Source organism: Anolis sagrei, chromosome 1 (assembly GCF_037176765.1).
Source record: "Anolis sagrei isolate rAnoSag1 chromosome 1, rAnoSag1.mat, whole genome shotgun sequence".
Lineage (NCBI taxonomy): Eukaryota > Metazoa > Chordata > Lepidosauria > Squamata > Dactyloidae > Anolis > Anolis sagrei.
In genome coordinates, this window is record NC_090021.1 from 12,357,079 (window position 1) to 12,376,723 (window position 19,645).

Here is a 19,645-nt window from a genome sequence, read left to right on the forward strand (position 1 = left end):
TCTGAAGATGATTTTAGGTTGTTCCAGAGGTTGAGGAATTTGGTAGGAGAACGCCATTCTGCTGGTGGATGCCCTACTGTCTTGGAAATAAGCTAGTTGTGTACTGTCCTGTGAGCATTATTAAATGCTGGCATGCATTGAAGCATTGTCAAAGCCTTTCATGCCGGAATCACTGGGTTGTTGTAGGTTTTTTTGGACTATATGGCTATGTTCTAGAGGCATTCTCTCCTGACGTTTTGCCTGCATTTATGGCAAACATCCTCAGAGGTTGTGAAGTCTCTGAGGATGCTTGCCATAGATGCAGGTGAAACGTCAGGAGAGAGTGCTTCTAGAACATGGCCATACAGTCCAAAAAAACCTACAATAACCCAATGCCTTGAAGCATTTTCCATGTTAAAGCTACTTAGCTTATGTAGCCCTCTATATCAGTGGTTCGCAACCTGTTGTCCGTGGACCACCAGTGGTCCGCAAGAACTAAAATATGGTCCATGGTCTCACGTTACTGCACCATTGCAATGAGAGTCACTGGTCACGCAAAACCCTCTTATAGTGCTGATGCTTTTGGTACTAATGTGGGAAAGTGGTCCCTGGTCAAAGTGGTCCCTGGACAAAAAAAGGTTGGGATCCACAGCTCTGTATGATAAGGTTCAGTTTCCATCCACCCTCACCCTTTGCTATAATAGATAAGACTTAGGAGAGTAGGAACCCAATAACAGCTGAAAGACCACATATTCACTTTTGATCTGTGTCCTGAATACTTATACAACGTTTGTTATATAGGATGGATACAAGTTCAGTTGTGTTTAGTGTATGCTCGCTGTAATCAGTAAAAGTTCAGCTAGCCATGATGAACACTTAGTCTTCTCTAAGGATGGTTTAACTCTGAATTCGGCACTTTTGAATTGTTATTTGCTATGAAGTCAGGTATGGGTGACCTTGTGGATGAGAGATCTCAATTAGTGCAGCTATCAGCAGCTCTGTTAATAAATTGCAAACCCAGGAAATTGGCTTCTGTTATTAAATTAAACAACCTGCAATGTGTTATTCCTCTTTTCTACTACCTTTTCTATCTTATTGAACTTTTAATTAGATGTATTTTATGTATATTAGCTTGCATGCATAAAATACTTTAAAATAAAGTATCAACATGGTGGTGAACATACGAAGAACAAGCAGAGTTTGTGTTTGATCAAAAACCCTGTTTCATTTTTTAATATACTGTATGTTTTGTCTCTTGTCTTTTTTTATAGTTGAAGCACTGCAGTCGCTATATACATGACTTGTTTCCTTCACTGATCAAGAATTTGGATCCTGTTCCGCTTAGGCATCTTCTTAATTTAGTCTCAACCTTGCACCCAAGCGCACACACTGAACAGGTAAAAAGAAAAGAATTTAAAATCACTTTGTTTTCTGTGACACAAATCACAGCAAAACTGTTAGCTATTTATCTTGTTCAAATGAATAGGAACATTCAATTAGCAGAAGCCCATGTACCAACTCTTAATTTTTCAAAAATACTATAGATTCTATAAAATTGACTATCAAACAACTGTCCACCTTGCAAAGCGAATTTTTCTAAAATTTAGGCACATTTTGCAGTCATTTGTCTTCAGTATCCATGATGTTTTTTTGTAGGACCTCAGCAGTTGAGAATTTGGCACATTATTTTATCTCCTGTTCACTATATTGTGAACCAAAAACCAGAGCCTTAGGATCTGTTCTGTTTTATCTACATTCTAATAATGTTTCAGAAAACATTTTCCACCTTTTCTGCGATACTGATTCTATGATAACACAAGGTTTTTTAAAAATCTAATCCAATTTTAGTGTTGTTTGTAATTAATATGCTTTATTTTAACTGTATTGAATTTTAATATGATCACTCTAGATAGATAGATAGATAGATAGATAGATAGATAGATAAATAGAACTATAGAGGCTCCCTGCTGGTACAGTGGGTTAAACTGCTGAACTTGCTGACCGAAAGGCCCAGCTTCTGCTAATCTAGCAGTTCGAAAACATGCAAAATGTGAGTAAATCAATAGGTGGGAAGGTAATGTTGCTTCATGCAGTCATGCTCGCCACATGGCCTTGAAGGTGTCTACATACAATGCTGACTCTTTGGCTTAGAAATGGAGATGAGCACCATTCTCCATAGTCGGACATGACTAGACTTAATGTCAACAGGAAACCTTTACTCCCCCTCTTCCACCTCTCTATATATGCTAATTACTTTAAGTAATGTTTGTATATTGTTGTACTTTTATATTGTACTAGCGGTCCCCTGCCACGCATTGCTGTGGCCCAGTCTGGTGATCTGGAAAATAAAGTAATGAGGAAAGTGTTGGCTTCTAATATATGTAATGTCTTTATGCTTGTGGGTAAACAGTATTTCTTGCAATTTCTTTGCCAGTGTTGATGTGAAGATTGTCTAGTTTGAGTATTCTGGAACATGCAACATAGAATTGTCCTTCTTTAGGGGTCCCTTTCAGATCTTTGATACTGCATCTGTCATATACATATATGTTTGTGTGTGTGAATGGCTGGATGGCCCTTTGTCAGGAGGGCTTTGATTATGTTTTCTTGCCCTGGTGAAGGGAGTTGGACTGGATGGCCTTAAGGCAACATTTCTGAACATGGAAAGTCAAGGCCCGGGGGGGGGGGGGTCACCAGGGAGGTGTCAGAAGGGTCACCCAAGACCACCAGAAAACACAGTATTTTCTGTGTGGGATGTTTGGTCCAATTCCATCGTTGGTGGGGTTAGGAATGTTCTTTTATTGTAGGTGAACCTAGTAACTATGACTCCTAAATGTCAAGGTCTATTTCCCCCAAACTCCATCTGTGTTCACATTTGGCCATATTGAGTATTCCTGTCAAGTTTGGTCCAGATCCATCATTGTTTGAATCCACTGTGTTCTCTGGATGGAGGTTAACTACAATTCCAAAACTCAAGGTCAATGCCCACCAAACACTTCCAGTATTTTCTGTTGGTCATAGGAGTTCGGTGTACCAAGTTTGGTTCACTTCCATTGTTGGTGTGGTTCAGAATGCTCTTTGATTGTAGGTGAACTACAAATCCCAGCAACTACAACTCCCAAATGACAAAATCATAATTTTTTGAGTGATGGTCACTCCTTGTGTTGTGAAACGTTTTGTTGCCAAATTTGGTGTGATTTCGTTCATTGGTTCTTTTGTTCTTAAGGTACTCATTATGCACAGAGCATTTTTATATATATAGATGTAAATTGCTTATAGTCTAAGTACTAATGAACTGCTACTACCTATCTTGTTGTAATGAACTAAAGTATTGCATTAGTACAAACTGACTAATATGAGATTAGATTTTGCCCTTTATGCACTTCCTTCTTTTTTTAAAGAACACTAGGCTTGTATATTTGCAATAGTTTGAATTTTTCAATTTGTGTGTAAAAATAGTTTTTGGATTAAAAAAGACTGTGAGGTATATTGCCATGCATTAAATGCCAGAAGATCTAAGCTTTCTTTTCTGAAGTGTACTGCAATCTTCTTTTGTTTACAGACTTTATATTTGTCATCCATGCTCATTAAAGCATTGTGGAATAATGCACTAGCAGCTAAAGCCCAGCTTTCAAAACAGAGCTCATTTGCCTCTTTGCTTAGTACAAACCTGCCAATGGGAAATAAAAAAGGTAAGTGCGTGTTTACTTCATGTCCTTCATAAATGATTATTGCAGAAAATAGCTAAGCCAAGGGGGTTATTACTGAGAATTTTTAGTAAGTAGTATTTTGGTATTGAAAGAAAGTAATACATATTATGAGTAGAAATTGGCCTTTGAAAAGGCATTGGTCTGATGAGAAAAACAGTGAGTCGGTGCTTGTTTTAGGTTCTCCCAGGGTGGACTAAACATTTGCCTTTCATCACTGTCCTCTGAGAAGTGATGGGTTTTTTTTTTTTTTGGATAGGAATTTATGTACAAGTACTTCCATTGACTTGTGGATGTCAACCCAGTTTAGAACCGGGGTTGGTTTTTTGGTATTATACATATACCTGTGTATGGAGGGAAATCATGGTGTTGACCATATAATGTAGAGCAATCCTGAGAACTAAGATAAATAAAGGTTGCTTACCTGTAACCGTATTTCTTCGAGTGTCTATCCGTGAAATTCACACCTATGGGTTCTCCTGTGCGCATGCGCAGCAATCCGGAACTTCTAGAATTTTAATGAATTTTTAAATGATTATTTTAGAGAGTAACGACAGGCCCCGCCCACTCCCCGCCCCCCCGGTATATCAGCCCCCGCAGGCGTCCCAGAGGTAGTTCCCCTAGCGCCAAATAGAAGTTAATGGAGGCATGACAGAGGGGAGGATGGGCGGGTTGTGTGAATTTCACGGATAGACACTCGAAGAAATACGGTTACAGGTAAGCAACCTTTATTTTTTCTTCGTGTCTTCCGTGAAATGCACACCTATGGGTGAATAGCAAGCTACTGACCTGGAGGTGGGTCATGCCACACAGGAAAACAGTACAGCTCTGCCGAAGGCTGCATCTTTTTTGGCCAACACATCCAGCTTGTAGTGTGATGCAAACGTGGACGGTGTGGACCATGTTGCCGCTCTACAGATCTGATCAAGCGGAACTCCACGCAAAAAGGCTTGGGAGGTGGAGAGTGATCTGGTTGAGTGTGCCACCACGTGAGATGGCGGCTGCTTTCCTGCCAATTGATAGGCTAGTTTGATCGTTGATACGATCCAGGAGGCTATACCCTGGGAAGAGACAGGGTGCCCCATCATGTCTTTCCTGTATTTTAAAAAGAGTCTTGGGGATTTCCTATGAGGGGATGTCCTATGTAAATAGAATGAAATGGCCCTCTTGACATCTAGAGAATGGAGGGCCACCTCTAGTGGAGACGATGGATTCGGGAAGAATGCTGGTAATATGATGTCTTGAGACATGTGGAAGTGAGAGACCACTTTAGTTAAGAAAGTGACATCGGTACGCAGGACAACCTTGTCCTCGTGGAACCTCACGTACGGTGGGTCCGATCTGAGGGCCGTGAGTTCGCTGGCTCTTTTGGCCGAGGTGATGGCCACCAGGAATGCTGTCTTCCAAGAGAGGTGAGATATGTCATTGGAGGCCATGGGCTCAAAGGGCGGCTTTGATAGCTGGGATAGCACCAGCTCTAGGCTCCATTGTGGGGGAGGGGGGGCGACAGGCGGGTGGATATTTTTGTATCCTTTCAAAAACAATTGGACCAAATGATCTTGAAAAAGGGACGGCAAGCCACATTTTCTTCTAAAGGATGAGATAGCAGCAAGGTAGCATTTAACTGAAGAGAGGGAAAAACCCTTATTGGAAAGGTGGACTAAGAAGTCCAACACTATGGGGACGGGGGCTGTGGAAGGGTTGTGTCCAACTGATTTTGTGAATGTAGTGAATAATGACCACTTATACTCATAAGATTTTGTGGTGGATGGTTTATGAGCGGCGAGGAGTATGCGTGATACTTCCTCCGATAGATTTATTGTGGTCTGATCCTCCATGCCGTTAAGCGGAGGGAGGGGAGGTCTGGGTGGAGAACGAGCCCGTTCTCCACCGTGAGGAGGTCTGGGAAGGAATCTAGATGGAAGTATTCCCTGTTGGAAATTTGGAGGAGTGTGGCGAACCAGTGTTGGCGTGGCCACCAAGGGGCGATGAGAATGCAATCCGATTTGTCCTGAATTATCTTGGCTATGACAGGGGATAGGAGAGGGAGGGGTGGAAACATGTAGATGAGGTTCATTGTCCACCGGAAGAGGAATGCGTCCCCGAGACAACCTGGGGATGCGTGAGGGGGGAGTCTTGCGCAGTATGTTGGGCATTGGGTGTTCACTGGGGATGCGAATAGATCTATTGTGGGTATCCCCCATTTGTGTGTGATGGCTTGGAATTGGGATCTGTGGAGTTGCCATTCGTGGTTGTTCTTTGATGTTCTGCTTAGAGAATCTGCCAATGTGTTGTCTTGGCCCGGTAGGTGGATGGCCGAAAGGAGGATGTTTTTCTGAATGCACCATTCCCAGATGCGAGTTGAGATTGATGTCAGTATTTGGGAACGAGTTCCCCCTTGTTTGTTGATGTAATATTTGACTGCGGTGTTGTCTGTTACTATTTGGACTATATGGTTGGAGGTGATACGGGCGAAGGCTCGAAGGGCCTTCTCCACCGCCATCATTTCCAGTGCATTTATGTGAAGGCGGCGCTCCTGAGGGAGCCAGTGACCGCTGACTTTGAATCCCTTGAGATGTGCTCCCCAGCCTGAGTTGGAGGCGTCTGTTGTCAGGGACATGGACGGGTGTGGTAGTATGAATGGCATGCCTAGGCGAACATTGAGTGCTCTTGTCCACCATGTGAGGGAGTGTAGCACCGTGTGTGGGGGGTAGAGGATCCGGGACTGTGGATCGCGGAGGGGGTCGAAAGTTCTGATGAACCAGTTCTGCAGCGGCCTCATCCGAAGCCGGGCAAAGGGGGTTACGCTGGTGGTAGATGCCATATGGCCAAGTATAGATTGGATAGCCCAAGCTGAGGCTTGTTGTGCTTGGATGAGTGAAAGAATAGCTTGTTGAAGTTTCAAAAAGCGGTCCTCTGGGAGGAAGGCTCTTTGGAGTGTGGAGTCTATGATGGCTCCTATGAATTGGATGCGTTGAGTTGGCTGAAGATGAGATTTTTCGTGGTTCACCACTAGGCCGAGATCCTGCAAAAGAGATAAGGTGTAATGAATATCTGTGCATAATTGAGACCTTGAAGTTGAGGCCAACATCCAGTCATCCAGGTACGGAAAAACTGTTATGCCTTGTTGTCGGAGGTGAGCGGCGATGACCGCCATGCATTTTGTAAACACCCTGGGGGCGGTAGACAAACCAAAGGGTAGAGAATTAAACGAAAAATGGTAATTTTGGACCGTAAAGGTAAGAAACCTTCGGTGGGAGTGTCTGATTGCGATGTGGAAGTATGCATCTCGTAGGTCAATCGTTGCTAACCATGCCCCTTCGGGAATGAAGGGAAGGATGTTGGGAAGAGTGACCATGCGAAATTTGCGTGGGGCAATAAAGGTGTTGAGTTTGCGGAGGTCCAAAATGGGCCGAAGTCCGCCATCTTTCTTGTCTATGAGAAAATACCGAGAATAAAAACAGGTGTTAGATGTGTGTGAAGGTATGGAGGAGATTGCTCCTTTAATGAGCAAGGAGTGAACCTCGTCCCATATGGTCTGGGAGGGTTGTGTGATGATGACCTTCCCAACAGGTGGGTAGTTCTTAAACTCAATTGCATAACCTCTATCAATTATATCAAGGACCCAAGTGTCCGTGGTTATGGATTGCCACTGTGGGAGGAAGGAATGTAGTCTGTTGAGGTAAGTGAGGTGTTGGGTTGGGGGAGGGGGGATGAGCATACTAAAAACGTCTTCTGTTGTTGTTTGGGGGTCTGGTACCACGGTACTGACCTCTTGCGGGAAGTGGAGGGCGTCTCGTGGCTGCAGTGGGCGCATATGGTCGCTGTCGTCCTCTGTAGAATGAGTTGTTGTAAGGCCTGTTGTAGTAGTGGGGGCGAAAATAGTAGGAGCCCCAGCGTTGCCGTTGGTAAGTGTACGGTTGTTGGTCATATTTGTACACTGTTTGCTTCATCTCGTGAGAGTGTTTAAGCTGTGAGTCAGTCTCAGGGTTAAATAGCCCTGCCTCATCCATAGGGAGATTCTCAATGAGAGAACGTTGGGATTGGGAAAGGATAGCAGCTCTAAGCCATGCATGACGGCGAAGGGCTACTGATCCTGCAATTAGTTTTCCAGAATTATCAGCAGTGTTTCTTGCCAGGTCTTTTTGCAGTCTGGCTAAGAGCAGGGCTTCTTGTTGATAAGCCTTAGCCATTGGTTGTTCAGCTGGTGGTAAGAGTTCTAGGTAAGGGGATATCTTGTTCCAGAGTAAAGTCTGGTAAACACTCATGTAAACCCCATAATGGGCCATGCGTGCGAAAAGGCACGCTGAGGAATAGAATTTTTTGGCCATAGTATCTAGCTTTCTCCCTTCTTTGTCAGAGGGAGATGCCTGGTTTGTTTGGGTAGGTTTTGGTTGAGCATCGGTCACCACAGAGTTTGCCTTAGGCATCTTAGCAAGCCATGAGGCTGTGGAAAGATCAATACGGTATAAATTTTCTGCTCTTTTAGGGGTTGCTGGAACCAAGGCTGGGGCAACTCCTGTATTTTTTAGGATTTTCAAGAGAAACGGAAGTGTGGGTAACACAGTAGATGTAGGCGTTTGTTGTTCAGTGGATGTAAAGCATGGATCTGATACAGTATCTGAAGGTTCAGGAGTGGTAAGCTTTAAGGCTTTGGCAAGCCTTATTAGTAGAGCTGAGAAATTTTTAAAGTCTTCCAACTGTTGAGGAGACGGGTCAGGGTCTGGTTGGGGGTCTTGAATGACTGGTGTGTCACTCGTGGCCTCCAAATCCACTGTATCTGTTTCAATTTGGTGGGGCATAGCCGGTTCTAAATTGAAAGCCTGGGGATCCATGTCTCCCTGGGGGTCTGGGGGACGAGAGAGTGTAGCTGAAGGAGGTTCACGGGGGGGTTGGGGAAAGTTTGGATCCGAGTAATGAGGAGGGTGCATCCCCTTGAATGAATCAGGGGGGAGGGGTGGGTAGTAGAAGGGATAAACCGGGAAGGGAGGAGGGGGAGGGTACATATGGTACGGGTATTCCTGGTACCCATAAGGCTGTTGGTGGGAAGGAGGCATCGTGCGTGTTCTCTTGGGAGGGAGAAGAGAAGGAGTTGTGGGTTGGCGTGGATCCGGGGATGGAGAGCGGCGGCGGCGTCCGCTGGGGTGCGCAGAGGCGCTGGGTCGAGCCGAGGAAGGTGATTCCTCTGGTTCCGGGGATTGGGGAGGGCTGAGCGAAGGAGGAGGTGAGTTTTGAGAGGGTGGGAGAGGCGGGGGGGAGAGGGAAGCGTCTGGAGGAGGCTGCGGTTCCAGCTCCATGTGTGGAGCCAGGAGCTCGAGAGGAGGGAGATGGGAGGGGTCTTCCATGTGGAGGAGGGAGGGGAGCGGTTCTTGGAGCTGCAACGTGGAACCGGGGAGAAAAGGCACAGACTGCAATACAGGGGGACTCAAGGGCTGTGTGCCAGTGAGTTGCCGTCCCTTTTTTTGTTTGTTTGCTTTCTCTTTTGTTTTTGAAGACCTCGTGGTCTGTTTAGCTGTTTTTGATTTCTTTTTCTGCGGCTCCACAGTGGGAGAGTCCGCTTGTTCTCCATCCCGCCTATCCCCAGCGCGTGGGGAGGGAGGCTGGGAGGTATTTTGAACAGGGGAGGATTGGGAGGGAGCGGGAGGAGCTTGCGGGGCCAGGGCCCGCTCATACAAAAGCGCTTTTAATCTGGCATCTCTGCCTTTTCGAGCTCTAGATGTAAAGCTAAGGCAAATCTCACAAGTCTGGAGATTGTGGGTCTCTCCCAGACAGAGGAGGCATTTAGAATGTTTGTCTGCCTCGGGGAGGTTAGTCCCGCAGGAGGAACAATTTTTAAAACAGAGGGAAGACATCTAGCCTGATAGAATAGTCGTCAGCCGGTCCGTGGTCAGGGGAAGGAGAGGTCTGGTAGTCGAGGAGAGTCCTGGTCAAAAGCCAATAGAGTCCAAAAGAAAGGAGAAGTCCTGACGATGCTGCCTGTTTGGCGCGGAAAAAGGAACTACCTCTGGGACGCCTGCGGGGGCTGATATACCGGGGGGGCGGGGAGTGGGCGGGGCCTGTCGTTACTCTCTAAAATAATCATTTAAAAATTCATTAAAATTCTAGAAGTTCCGGATTGCTGCGCATGCGCACAGGAGAACCCATAGGTGTGCATTTCACGGAAGACACGAAGAAAAATTAAACACAACAATAATATATTTCTTGAAATATCCGCTTCACCAGTTTGACAGATCTGTAGTAGTTTGCTGTTTCTAACTAGATGGCCTCTGTCTGACTATAGACTTCACCTGGTTAACAAGTCCAGGAAAATCCTCAGTACATCTAAATCAGGTTACTGGTTTTGGAACAAACCAGGTTCTTAAACCAGTTAGATGTCATCAGGATGATATTTTGGGTTGTTCTGAACTAGGAACTGAAGTTTACATGTTTGGATCAAACAGGAAAGTGGAGATGGTCTAGACCAGGTCTTCACAACCTATGGCTTTCCCAAGTGTTTTGTACTCTAACTCACAGAAGCCTTAGACAGCGTGTCCATTGGTCAGTAATTCTGTGAGCTGAAGTCCAAAACACCTGGAGGGCCACAGATTGTGCAGACATGGTTAGGGGGACAAAAAAACAAATGTACTCCTCTTGGAGCTGCCTTGATTCTGCTGCATGATGTATGACATAGCAGTGAAAGCTTTAATGCAATATATACCAAAATGCACTTCTTTGCAGGAAAATCTCCTGTCTTGTTCAGTTTTGCTACACATGTATAATACAGGTGAGGGTGGCATCAGGTTGTAGGGTGGCAAGCATTGCCATTGTCTTTTCCATGTCCGCTGCTACTTGCTAGGGTCGCATTGCCTTCCTTATTGCTTTTTTATTTATTTACTTCACTTATATACTGCTTTTTTCACCGCAGTGGAGGATTCAAAGTACTTCCCAACACAATTACGGCAAAATTCAATGCCTCACATATAGAAACCTAACATAACAATATTTATTTATTTATTTCAAGCATTTGTACCCCACCCTTCTCAACCCCCCCCCCCCCCGGGGGGGGGTGGACTCAGGGCGGCTTACATCTGGAACAATTTGATGCCATTACATATAAATAATACATACTGTAATACATATAAAAACACAGTAAACTGATTTCAAAATTAGTTTTAAAATAAAAAGTAAAGTAATGAAAAGTGCAATAATACTGGCTGTCTAGTTTTATGTAGAAACAAATTCAGCGAGCACAACTCAATCGGAAGCCTGTCCATAGTCCATTTTCCATAACCTTATCGTTATTACCATTGTCAGTTGTCTGCCAGCTACCCAAAGGCTTGGTACCATAACCACATTTTCAATTTCCTCCTGAAGGCGAGGAGGGATGTTGTTGACCTGATTTCACTGGGGTGTGAGTTCTACAGGCAGGGGGCCACCACCATGAAGGCCCTGTCCCTCATCCTCGCCAAGCGTGTTTGTACCAAAGGCGGGGCCGAGAGCAGGGCTTCCCCAGAAGATCTTAAACTATGAGGTGGAACATAGAGGGACATAATTTCGGACAGGTAAACTGGGCCGGAACCATATAGGGTTTTGTAGGTCAAAACCAGCACTTTGAATAACATACAATTATCAGTTAAATCATAAAACATGACTACGTTTAACATTAAAACTTGGAATTAAAAACATCAATGTAAACATTAAAATCATACAATCCAACAATCGTAGTCCAGGCCGTTCCAAATATCATATGTATTGCACATAATCCCTGATCATTCCTTGTACTGCTCACTGCCCAAAGGCTTGGTCCCACAGCCAAGTATTCACCCTTGGGAGAGCGCTGATCTAATTTCGTTGGGGAGTGAGTTCCAGAACCAAGGGGCCACCACGGAAAAGGTCCTGTCTCTCGTCCCCACCAGTCGCACTTGCGAAGGAGGTGGGACCGAGAGCAGGGCCTCCCCAGAGGATCTTACTCTTTGAGATGGTTCATAGAAGGAGATATGTTTAGTCAGCTGGGCCAGGAGCCTTTAGGCTAAAGGCAGCCCTTTGAATTGTGTTTGGTAGGAGACTGGCAGCCAATGGGCTGGCACAACAGGGGGGTTGTGTGCTCTCTGTATACTACTCCAGTGATTAATCTGGCTGCCGCCCATTGGACCTATTGAAGCTTCCGAATAGTCTTCAAAGGCGACCCCACGTATTTGTGCACCGGGAAACATTGAGTGGTGGGAAGGAGGGAGGTCCCTGACTCTTCCTTCCAGTGTCGATTGGGCAACCTCCTTATCATTGACTGCATGGGTGGGTGCTTTCTTCTGTGACATCCAAGCAAGCAACTTCCCCAGATGGGCTCTGCTGGGAAGCTGTTTGGCTGAGAAGAAAGCGGCAGGCAAATCGCTTTGATGGGGAATAAACAATAAAAACTGCTGATTTGAATGTCGACAGTGCTTCAGTGCAGTATATTTTAGGTAGTTGCCGGGCTAATGAGGTGAATCTGGGGCAGCCCCAGGGCTTAATAACCTGAATTACAGCTGAGTTATTTTGGTGGTATGTGGAAGTTCTTATTCTTAATTAAAAACTTCTTGGCTTCACCATGCTGTGATGTGATGTGTTGAAAAAGCTACTTGAAAGGGCAAACAGTTTGATTGAAATTTGACTAGTTAAGATGAAGTACTTTGGCCACATAAGGAGAAGACAGGAAAGCTTGGAGAAGATAATGATGCTGGGGGAAATGGAAGGAAAAAGGTAGAGGGTCGTCCAAGGGCAAGATGGATGGATGGTATCCTTGAGTGACTGGCTTGAGGTCGACAAGGAGCTCTGGCATGGGCTGGTCCATGAGGTCATGAAAAGTCGGGGGCAACTGAACGAATAAACAACAACAAAGCTTCCCCCCAGGCTGTTTTCTGTCTTATGTAGGTAAAATTAGTTAGTTTTAGCACTAGCTAGTCACTAGGCATGTGCAATCCATGGTTCTAAATGGTTCTAAAGTACTTACAAAACTAAAGTTCTGGTTGTGAAGACTAGGGGGCGTTGGTGCTTTGCTTCTATAGTGTTGCTAAAGTTCTGGTGGTGAAAATTTCAGAACTCTAACAAAACTTTCAAAATTTCGTTATTTCATTATTGGTGATTTTTATCACAGAACCTATTAGGAACCTATTAGGAACCGCCATTTATAATGACATTTTGAAAGTTGTGTTAGAGTTCTGAAAGTTTCACCACCAGAACTTTAGCAACACTGTAGAAGCAAAGCACCAGCACCCACTAGTTTTCACCACCAGAACTTCAGTTTTGTAAATACCATTTAGAACCATGGATCGCACATGCCTACTAGTCACATATTTTGTAATATCCTATGTATATTGGAGAGCATTAATTTGCTTGTGATGTGCGTCTGTATTCTCTTTCGCTTCAGCCAGTAATGTAGGTTCCATCAAACGTCAATAATAACATTTTGCATAAAACTGTTCTATTATTTTTCTATTATTTCTCAGCCAGTATTCTCATATATTACTGTTGGTTATATCTTTTGGAATAAGTTAAGTGGTTCATCATGTTCTCACATCTTTTGTCTCTTTTTCTTCAGAAGAAGAAGATCTCCGAAGAGCAGCTCCATCACCATGTAAGTTATTCTAGAACTGGTATGGGCAAACTTGGGCCCTCCAGGTGTTTTGGACTCCAACTCTCACAATTCCTAACAGCCGGTAGGCTGTTAGGAATTGTGGGAGTTGAAGTCCAAAACACTTGGAGGGCTGAAGTTTGCCAATGCCTGTTCTAGAACATTGTAGCATCAAATATAGCCTCTTTATCTAAATATTTTCTTAGGTAGAATCTGAAAAAAAATGAAACTCCACAGCCTATTTTGGGACATTTGTCAAGTGAACTGACTATAGTAGTCTGGATCTACCTGAGGGCCCTCTAAGCTTGTTTTTGTGGCCTTGACCTCTGCAGACTTATCTAGGTGAATTGCCTCCAGTGAAAGCAGTAATTGACCTTTTAAATAGCTCAAGGGCTCCACTGCACTGTTTAACATAAACAAATACATTTCTCAATGTCAGAAGTGGACATTCAGACACTTCTCATATTTGGTTTTTACCCCCTTTTTTGGTGTTTCCAGCAATCTATGCAGCTCCAGGGATGAAAGGTTGGTCCCTGGTTCACCATAGTTGCCAGTCCATCATCTATATAACACAGCCTGGCTAAAATCCTATTACAGAACAGTGTTGTGTTACTTCTAGCTATGTGAATTATTGTGTAGTCTCTTCAGTCAGGCAATGAATAACCTTATTTTTGCTTGTGCAAGATAGTTCTACCTCTTTTGAAAAAGTCTAGCAGTACAATAGGGCCCGCAGTTTTGCTGATTGGTTGCTAGAGCTCAGCTCTCACCTCCCGAGCCACTGTTGACATGCCATTAGTGGCTTCCCTTACAGCCAGATGTCATGTTTTCATACTGTGTGCCTATTCTCAGAGACCACCTGATGGCACAGCGGATTAAACTGCTGAGCTGCTGAACTTGCTAACTGAAAGGTTGGCTGTTCGAATCCAGGGCTCGGGGTGAGCTGCTGTTAGGCCCAGCTTCTGCCAACCTAGCAGTTCGAAAACATGCAAATGTGAGTAGATCAATAGGTACTGCTTCTGCAGGAAGGTAAAGGCACTCCATGCAGTCATTTCGACCACATGACCTTGGAGTGTCTATGACAGGGGTCCTCAAATTAAGGCCCGAGGGCCAGATACGGCCCTCCAAGGTCACTTACCCCTTCCTCACTCAGGATCAACCTAAGTCTGGAACGACTTGAAAGCACACAACAACAACAATCATATCTCATCAGCCAAAAGCAGGCCCACACTTCCTATTGAAATACTAATAAGTTTATATTTGTTGAAATTGTTCTTCATTTTAATTATTGTAATGTTTTAAGTGCTTTTTGCACTACAAATAAGATATGTGCAGTGTGCATAGGAATTCATTCATAGGTTTTTTTTTTCAAATTATAATCCAGCCCTCCAACAGTTTGAGGGACCCTGTGTAAAAGGTTTGAGGACCCCTGGTCTTTACTACCTATTCTCACGTAACTACATTTTTTTGCTCCTCTGACATAAACTGCTTATGGAGCAATTTGTTCAAAAATTATATTTTAGACAAATTAAATGCATTATTTCAAGAACTTGCATTTAGATTGCAAGTCCTCTTCGGGTTCCTGCCAAGTCATAGATAAAGGTTGAGTGTAGAAGGGTGAAGCTATGTAGCAAAAGCAGCAACTTCAGTGCCCCTTTGTTGTCATAATTTATCTTGCTATTAAGAGGAATTAGGATTTAACTGTGATGAGGACAGACTGATCCTACATTAAAAATATTAACTTTGCTTTTACCTGGAGTAAGTTGAAAATTCCTCCTGAAACAGGGTCACCTGCGGCAAGTCCTCAAAGTAGTGACAACAGTGATACTCATCAGAGTGGAGGAAGTGACATTGAAATGGAAGAGCAGCTGATTAGTAGAAATAAACATGTTCAGCAGCGGCTTTCAGATACAGAGGTAAAACATTTTATTTCCCTTTATGATTATAGCTTTAACAGACAAATTAGGCTGATCAGACAGGTGAATGACCTGTCAGCTCTCCCATCTCCTTCTGGATTGTGCCTCTTGATGTCACAGTTTGACTTTTTTTGAAGTTGCAGTTAATCTGGGCAGAGTTCCCACAGGTTGCCTGCCATTGATAGATGGCAAACGAGCTATTCTAATTAATGCTGCCATCTGAGAGTTAGATGGTCCCTGAGGAGCATCGTTTCATGAGCATTTAAATCACCCTTTTGCGGATTTGAGTTGTGGCATGTGTTCCCTTCTTGGTGAAAACAGAAATAATGCCTACTTTTTTTACGTTTTGGAAAAGAGGGAGAAAATGTATTGTATTGTCATGGCTGGAATGACTGGGTTGTTGTAGGTTTTTCAAACTGTATGGCCATGTTCTAGAAATGGCTGAGAGGATGCCTACCATAGATGCAGGTGAAACATCAGGAGAGAATGCTTCTAGAACATGGTCATACAGCTCAAAAAACCTATAACAACCAAGAAAATTTTTATATTTCACATAACAGTTCTTATTATATAGACCAAGACAATAGTCATGTATATTCAGGCCAAAAGACATACTGTTTTTGGGTCCGTTTCCGTCTGATCCCTCATTTCGTTTACCAGAAAGTTACCCGGAAGGGGAGGGGTGTTTTCATCCGGCAGAGATTTGGCCCATTGGCTACAATTGGAAACTTTATAGGCTCAACCCTCAGCCATTTTAAGGCCCATCTGCATGATACCAACCTCAATTTGTTTGTTTATTTCAACTATTTGTACCCCGCCCTTCTCAACCCCTGGAGGGGGACTCGGCGGTTGTTGACCCCATTTACAACTGCTGAGAGACAAAACTTCCAACTCCCATTATGCTCCCTATGGCCACCCTATGCAAGTGCCATTGGGAAAGTGAGTTCTAAGGGTCCTCTCTGGAGGAGGAGGGAACTTTCCAAGAAAAAACTAAGGAGGCTTCTTCTGCTGGGGAGAGAAAAAGATGCCCCAGATCCCCCTGCCTCACGTCTTTTGTGGACTTAACTCTTTCCGAAAATATCATCTCTCTGAATTCGTTTCGCTGGTCTTTTCACCTCTCTCTTCCTCTTTCTGTTTTCGAAAATTACATGAAAATGGCCATCCAAAAACTATTTATTATTTATTTATTTACGACATTTATAGCCCACCTTTCTCAACCATACAGCCATTCAAGGTGGGTTACAGATTGGCACGATTCGATGCCATGCATTCATAAAAGTGCAATTAAAAAGTCAACATAGTAATATAAAAACATATATAAAAACCATTATGACATGTAGTCACCGATGTCATCTTAATTATTGTAATGTTTTAAGTGCTCAAAGTAGTTAAATCTTGTTAAAATCGTTCTCCAGGAACATCTTCTGGCCATTCCATGTATGTCATTCATGTTATCTATTCCGTTACATTCTCAAAAAGCTTGCTCAAAGAGCCAAGTTTTTACCTTTTTTCGAAAAGTCAGGAGGGAGGAGGATGATCTAATATTCCTGGGGAGGGAGTTCCATAGCCGGGGGGCCACCACTGAGAAGGCCCTGTCCCTCGTCCCTGCCATTCACGCTTGTGATGCAGGCGGGATCGAGAGAAGGGCCTCCCCAGATGATCTTAAGCTACTAGATGGTTCATAGGGAGAGATATGTGGATCGGAACCATTTAGGGCTTTATAGGCTAAAGCCAGCACTTTGAGTTGTGCCCAGTAGAAAATTAGCAAACAGTGGAACTGACGCAACAGAGAAGTTGTGTGTTACCTGAGCGCCACCCCCATTAATAACCTGGCTGCCGCTCCTTGGACCATTTGAAGCTTCCAAACAGTCTTCAAAGGCAACCCCACGTAGAGCCCCTTGTAGTAGTCTAGACGGGATGTAACCAGAGCGTGGAAAACAAATCTTTTCGTTAGCAGTGATTTGGGCCCAACTCTACAAGACAACACTAAGTATGAAAATAGTTACAAACTGCTCTCCAATGAATTTTATATCTTTGTTTTTTTGTTCAAAATCACTGGGGAAGACCTATAGGCACTGAAAATTCGAATGTGTTTCAGAAATAAATCAAAACTCAAGTTTTGTATCCATGTATGTTTTCCTAAAGGAATCAATGCAAGGAAGCTCAGATGAGACGGCAAATAGTGGTGAAGATGGCAGCAGTGGGCCAGGAAGCAGCAGTGGCCACAGTGATGGGTCCAGCAACGAGGCCAACTCCAGCCATGCGAGCCAGTCTGCAGGGAGCCCAGGCAGTGAGGTGCAGTCAGAGGACATTGCTGACATTGAAGCTCTCAAGGAGGAGGAAGAGGAGGAGGAGGAAGAGCGGAGTCATAACTCCCAGAAAAATGGTCGAAGTGCAGACTTGCGAAGCCGAAAAATGGAATCTCAGTCAGGCATTTGTTTGGGAGATGCTCAGGCATCGGCAGAGAGAAGCGGTGTAAGCAATGGAACTGGAAATGACCACGTTTTTAATACTGACTCTTTACCGCCAGTGGATAACCGGATTAGAATGTTAGACCCTTGTTCGCACACAGAGGACACAGACCACGACATGACTGGAGAAATGAGTGCCGCTCACATATCACAAGGTTCTCAAGATTCCTGCATAACACATACAGGGGACTTTCTCGGGGAAGCAATTGGAAATGAATTATTTAACTGCCGTCAGTTTATTGGGCCACAGCATCATCATCACCATCATCATCATCACCACCACCATCATCACCACCATCACGAAGGGTAAGTTATCTATGTTGTATACATATTCTGTTAAGGAAAAATATTTCAAAGTTACTAAATTTGCTGCCTTGAGGAAAATGGATTCTCTGACATGAGTAAAATACTGTTTGTCATTGCATAATAAGTCACCACTAGGCTTGTGCATTTCAGCTGAACCTCAGTCTGTTTCTGGTGGCCCTATTCTGGTAGATCCCCATATCTGTTTTCACAGATAATGGACGGGTAGCTGGATAGCCTTTTTCGGTCCTCAGCCAAAAAATACGGCTTGATCCGGCCCATTGGTGGCAATGGGGAACTTACGAGGCTCGCCTTTCCGTTCCTGAGACCTTTCCCTTTTTTTTCCTTCAAGGGAGCCTAGGTTTGAGCAACGGGTTAAGAAAGCACCCTTCCTGGGATCTTTTCCTTTTTTTTCCTTCAAGGGAGCCTGTGTTTCAGCAACGAGGTTAAGGAAGCACCCTATTTAGCCCATTATGGGGGGGGGGACTTCCCAGGCTCCCCTTCCCGTCATTTTAGGCATTATTAGTCCTTATAGGAGCTCCCAGTGGCACAGTGGGTTAAACCCCTGTGCCGGCAGGACTGAAGACAGGTCACAGGTTTGAATCCGGGGAGAGCGCGGATGAGCTCCCTCTATCAGCTCAAGCTCCTCATGCGGGGACATGAGAGAAGCCTCCCACAAGGATGATAAAACATCAAAATACCCGGGCGTCCCTTGGGCAACGTCCTTGCAGACACCCAATTCTCTCACACCAGAAGCGACTTGCAGTTTCTCAAGTCGCTCCTGACACGACAAAAAAAAAAAAAGCTTTCATTAAGACCTGGATTAAAAGCATCAGAGTTAAGATAACACTCTTTCTGCAATACTTTCCCTTCCATTTGTAGAGGAGACCAGGTTTAATGTTTTGTTAAAGCTATTTCTTTCTACTTTAGAGGAGATAGGTGCTACAGGTGCTGCAGGTATGTGCTCTCTCTCCCTGTGCACAGCTTTCCAAGGCATTTTAAGGAGGCTTTCCACTTGCCAGGGAAGAAAGCAATTAACCTGGAGCCATTTCTCTGGGCTTCCTTCAAAAAGCCCTCACTTTTCTTTTGATTTGCACTGCAGGCCCTGCCTGGAGTGGTGCCTGCCTTTTCCCCCCTCATAGTAATAATAATAATAATAATAATAATAATAATAATAATAATAATAATAATAATCTTTATTTAATACCCCGCCACCATCTCCCCAATGGGGACTTGGGGCGGCTTACATGAGGCCAAGCCCAACAGCATATTACAATAAAGTAAAACCAAAACACAATAACAACACAGTAAAATACATACAGCATATGAGTACAAAGATGATAAAGCAAAATCATACACAGCAAAATAACATAACATAATATAACAGTGAGCTGACCGTATGTGTAAGATAAAAACTAAGATACTAAAAAAACTAAAATCAGGATGAGATAGGGATGGAGCAGATTGTTTGTGCCTTTCTGCTTTGGGTTTAATGCTTTCTTAAAGCTGTTTCTACTTTCTACTCTACAGGAGAGGTAACTAAGTGGTAGTAGTTTTCAGAAAATGAGGGCTTTCTTTTTGTTTGCTGGGATTACTATTATTAATAATAGTTATTATGTTTTAGAAATATTTTCTGAAGGGGAGGAGGAAAAGAAGCGAAAAGGGTGACTCTCCCAAGCCCACAAATGC

General features: G+C 43.9%; 1 protein-coding gene across 1 annotated transcript in view; it reads left to right on the forward strand.

The window, feature by feature from the left end:
* USP34 (ubiquitin specific peptidase 34) overlaps window positions 1-19,645 on the forward strand; it is a 180,741-nt gene that overhangs the window by 55,666 nt on the left and 105,430 nt on the right. The window contains exons 11-15 of the mRNA XM_067462788.1: window positions 1,251-1,376; window positions 3,539-3,668; window positions 13,237-13,272; window positions 15,052-15,182; window positions 17,328-17,959. Of these exons, the coding sequence (XP_067318889.1) occupies window positions 1,251-1,376; window positions 3,539-3,668; window positions 13,237-13,272; window positions 15,052-15,182; window positions 17,328-17,959 (1,055 nt within the window). The remainder of the gene's footprint in view (window positions 1-1,250; window positions 1,377-3,538; window positions 3,669-13,236; window positions 13,273-15,051; window positions 15,183-17,327; window positions 17,960-19,645) is intronic.